Here is a 4,807-nt window from a genome sequence, read left to right as displayed (position 1 = left end):
CTTCTCCTTCTCCTTCTCCTTCTCCTTCTCCTTCTCCTTCTCCTTCTCCTTCTCCTTCTCCTTCTCCTTCTCCTTCTCCTTCTCCTTCTCTTCTTCTTCTTCTTCCCACTACTATTATTTTTGTAGACATTATTGTAATGACATGATATATTAGTAATGGTATTACTATATTACATTAGATTAGATATCAAGAAGAAATGCCTCCCTGTGAGGGTGGGGAGGCCCTGGCACAGGGTGCCCAGAGAAGCTGTGGCTGTGCCATCCCTGGAAGTGTCCAAGGTCAGGTTGGACAGGGCTCAGAGTAACTTGGGATAGTGGAAGGTGTCTCTGCCCTTGGCAGGGGCTTGGAGCAAGATGATCCTCAAGGTGACTTCCAACCTAAATCATGATATGATTTTATATTTTATGATTATAGTTATTATTGCACTTTTAATTAAAATGACAAGTTCTCCTTGACTTCAGGGATACTTCATTTCCTCTGCCCCAAATCCCTCCACCAAGTTTCTCAGTTAATCCATAATACCTGCAGCAGACCCTCCAGTTTCTGTGCCCTCGAGCTTCCCTGCTGCTAAAGGACAGGCTCTTGCTCTCCTGTGGAGCCTCAGCCTGTTCAGCAGACACGTGTAGGCACTGCTGGTGACAGGATCAGGGATCCCTGGTGTCCCTGCTGACTGAGGCATCCCCAGCCTGCTGTGCCCACATCTAGGAGAGCTGCAGGGCACCGAGCACCAGAGCTGCTCCCTGTCAGCAGGGAATTGCAAACCAGCCTGTTCCTGCTCAGCACAAGACTGCAGGGCAGTGGCAAGCAGCACATCCTTCATGCCCACGGGAGGAAGGCAAAGGCAGGTCTTGCTCTGGTTCCTGCTGGGCTACGAGCACTCATCTACCTCCCCCTCTCCAGGGCAAAGCTGTCCCAGGAAAGGCCTATTTTCCTTCCAGCATGAATCAGCATGGGAGCAGCAGGATGCTCCTTCCTCCTCCTCCACACTGACATCATTTTAAGGAATATGACTTTCTGTGTGCAAGGTTGTGCCCTAAGGCAGGGGCTCCCTCACAGCAGGAGTCAGGTTGAGCCATGTGGGATGTAAACACCACATTCCATGCTGTGTTAACCAAGTTCAAATTACCCCCAAACAGACATTCATTTTTACACTTCTGTTTTAAGTATTCATGTCTAGTTTTGCTTTGTTCTGTTTTCTTCACTGTTATTTTACCAGAGAGAGAAAGAACAAGAGGAGAACAGTTCTAATTAAAAGAGTTCTAAAATAAAAGACAAGTGAGATTTTTTACTGTGAGGGTTCCCCAGGTTCCCCAGAGAATCTGTGGATGCCACATCCTCTGGAAGTGTCCAAGGCCAGGTTGGACGGGGCTTGGAGCAACCTGGGATAGTGGAAGATGTCCCTGCCCATGGCAGGGGGTGGAACTGGAAGATCTTTAAGGTCCCTTCTAATCCAAGTTTTCTATGATTCTGTGATTCTGTGATTCTGTGATTTTATGATTCTATGATTCTACTGACCCCAGAGAGTGAGAGCTACTTCCTAGAACCACACCACCAGCCTTCCTCTATGCACTAGACACAAAACACAGTTGGAACATGTAGAGACTGGCGTGTGAATTCAGGGTATTTTTCTTATTTGTTTTCAGTTCTAAAGAACCTGAGGAGGGAAAATTTTTTGCATTTTGCAGAAACTATGCCAAGACTTACCTAAACCTCTCTGTGCTCAGCTGGAGCCAGGGGCCTCACAGAAAACTGCAGCTCTTTAGCTTGAAAACAGGAATGGCTTGGTGTGTTTGCTCCTGCAGTAAGTTTTGGTCACACAGTTGAATGCACATTTTTGGAACAAGGTGGATAACAGCACCTTATTGACGCACTTGACATGAATTTCAAAACTTTGAGATTTTCCCAGTGACAAAAATACAAGATAAAGAGCCAAGATAAGAACTAAAACTTCACTCCTTGAATCTGCACATATCCTTAAAACCTTAGTTGATCTTTCCAGCAGCTGTAGTTCAGACCAGTATTTTTCATCAGCTCAGTCAGAACACTTTCTCTTTTCTAATGCAGAGTAATACTCTGAAAAAACATCCACAGCTATCACCCAAACTAGAAAGAAAGAGTTAAAAGCAAAGGAAACTTAAGCTCCATATTTCTTGTGTTTGTAAACACCTTAAAGCAAACACTGGAGATCAATGAATGGCTTTTCTTCTTTCATTTCAAGACAATACCAAGCCCCCAGCCTCTTCATTGCAATTGCATATTACAGCATTTCATATATATATATATATAAATTATATATATATGAGATACTAAATGACACAAAGCACTGGGAGAGGGAATGAAATGATCCAGGCTCAGAATAAAGTGTTGATTCTTTATTCAAATGCAAAAGTGCTCTCCTGGGATGTTCTAATTTAAATTTCAGGCTTGGAAAAACCCATGTCTTTCAAGGGGGTGCCTGTAACTGCTTTATTTCTGTCTGCAGACTTTTCAGATTGGGAAGGTGATGGCAAGAAAAAGAAATGCAGTAAAGCCCTGTAAGTGCTGTGCTTGTGTGGAAGAACCAAGACTTTTTTCTTAGAGGAGCTCAAAGGTTTTCAGTGAAAATCTCTGCTGGACAGGGAACATTTGCAGGCTCTGCTGCTCTCAGTGCACTACAATGATGACTTTGGGGCTAAAGCATCATGAATCCATAAAATCCCTGTCTCTGTCACATATTTCCAACGTGATACCAGGGACATAAATTACTTTGTCCATTTCTCACTTTTCCATCTGTAAACTGGGGATTGAAACAAAAGGATTTTTTTTATACTTTGGTGCTGCTTTCTGCTTGGAAGTGATAACTGTTTCCTATTTCCATGCATGCTTCTCTCGCCCAAGGAATCAAAGGTTATGATAAGGTAAATTAGCAGGAAGAAAATAGGAACAGAAAATAACATCTGGAACTTTATTTCTGATTTTCCTTCAATTTTTTTTTTCTTTTTCCCTTCCCATCCCTTTTAATGTGAAAGAAATGGAAGCAGACAACATTCAGAAATGTGCTTATACAGAAGACCCTACAGCATCTCTGTTCAGGTGCAGCCTTCAGATGGAGAAATTGAGAAGCAGCTTCCAGTACAGCCAAAAATCATTTTCCTGGACAGAAAGGTAGAATTTTGCTCCCTGTGGATGGAGGCTTCTATTAATTCTGTACTACCTTGGCATTTGAGATTTTTGACATTTGAGATTTTTAGAGCCAGGCTCTGCTCCATGGGGATCCAGCAATGGCACCAGAGGAACGGGCAGGGATTGATCCCAGCAAGTTCCACATGAACAGGAGGAAGAACTTCCCAGTGCAGTGACCGAGCCCTGAGCAGAGACCAGAGAGGGAGTGGAGTCTCCTCACTGGGGATATTCCAGAATTATCTGGACACAATCCCTGTGCTCTGGGATGGCCCTGATGGAGCAGGGAGGTTGGAGCAGATGATGGACCAACCATGATCCATTCTGTGATGTGGCCTCATCTTGAAAAGTTATGGTGAACTTTGTGACATTTTAAATATGTGACATAAATGCAAACTGCCCTTAAACAGGGGGAATATATATAAAAAATTATTACAGCTGTTAAAATCATCAAAGCTTTCTTTGCTCTTGCCGAGGAGACAGAATCTTAATTCTTGTGTTCTTCCTCCCAGGGTGAAAGAATTGACAAACTGGGGACCCCTGCAGAACCCTGGGTTGTATCAGCCCATCTCAAGGATTCCTCCAAGGCTGTGCTGAAAGGTTTGGATGTGTTTTCCTATAGGAAGGGTTATGGCAAAGCACCTGTGCAAAATGATGGTGATAAATTCAGTTCTCCCTGAGAAATAAGGCTGTTGAAAACCAGTCTTTGGGCTGAAAACAGAAGGCTGCAGTAGGAGTTTGGTGAGCTGCCCAGTCATATGCTACAGGAAAAGAAAGAATAAAAAAAAAAATGTTTTTACAAAGTATTTTTGTGCTCTGGTAGTTTAAAGGAAGTATATCCTATAGTTTGTCTTTAAAAGGCATAGCTGGAGTTAAAAAAGGAAAGAAAGAAGAATCAGAAATCCTAAGACTTGATTTTCAATTTATGTTATCAGGGGTAATTTCTTTAGGGTCTGTGACCATCTTTTTGTCCCAGCAAATGATCTGGGATCTGATCAGATCAGACAGAACTGCCTGTGAATTGTCATTAATATATTATAAAGTCAAAGTGGATTTTTTTCATGGGAGATCTAAATTTTTCCCTTCTTGTCCTCATTTATCAAAATGCATGAACTCATGAAAGACTCATGAAAACTCTTAAAAAACTCCAGACATGTGAGGATTTCCCTCAAGGTTGTGTGAACACGCTTAGACATAGAACCTTGTTTGAGCAGAGCGCTGAACCAAACACCTGTGGATGGTCATATGCTGCTAAATTAGAATTTGTAAATTATAATGATTATAAACTTATTAGTTTAATTCCTAAAATATTTAAATATAAGAAGCACACACAATGAAAAGTTCCTTATTGCACAGAAAGTATTTTGTTCACAGTAAAGCCACTTGTGTGCTATTTTGAGCTGAAAAGTTCACATTTAGAGAAGATAAGTAGCATTTATTCTGTAGATCACAGCTTCTCACCCTTTCAGTCCCTGCTTCTGTTAATTAGCAATTCTTCCTACCCCAAGAAAGTTACAGGATTACAGGTTAGAAAAATCCTTTGGTGTTTTCTGTTCCTTTTCATGGCTTTTCAGGGCATGTTCCTAAACTCCTTAGGTTTAGATGAGCCACAGGTTGTTGGATTAGCTACTCATTGACAGTGGGAGG

At 42.0% G+C, this 4,807-nt stretch overlaps 1 protein-coding gene across 1 annotated transcript in view; it reads left to right on the top strand.

Annotated features, from left to right (window-relative positions):
• PKHD1 (PKHD1 ciliary IPT domain containing fibrocystin/polyductin) overlaps positions 1-4,807 on the top strand; it is a 245,082-nt gene that overhangs the window by 225,973 nt on the left and 14,302 nt on the right. The window contains exons 62-63 of the mRNA XM_033512946.1: positions 3,010-3,145; positions 3,673-3,760. Coding sequence (XP_033368837.1) covers positions 3,010-3,145; positions 3,673-3,760 — 224 coding nt within the window. The remainder of the gene's footprint in view (positions 1-3,009; positions 3,146-3,672; positions 3,761-4,807) is intronic.

Source organism: Parus major, chromosome 3 (assembly GCF_001522545.3).
Source record: "Parus major isolate Abel chromosome 3, Parus_major1.1, whole genome shotgun sequence".
NCBI classification, from domain to species: domain Eukaryota; kingdom Metazoa; phylum Chordata; class Aves; order Passeriformes; family Paridae; genus Parus; species Parus major.
Note: the sequence above shows the minus strand (reverse complement) of the source record. Positions and strands in the feature narration are given on the sequence as shown.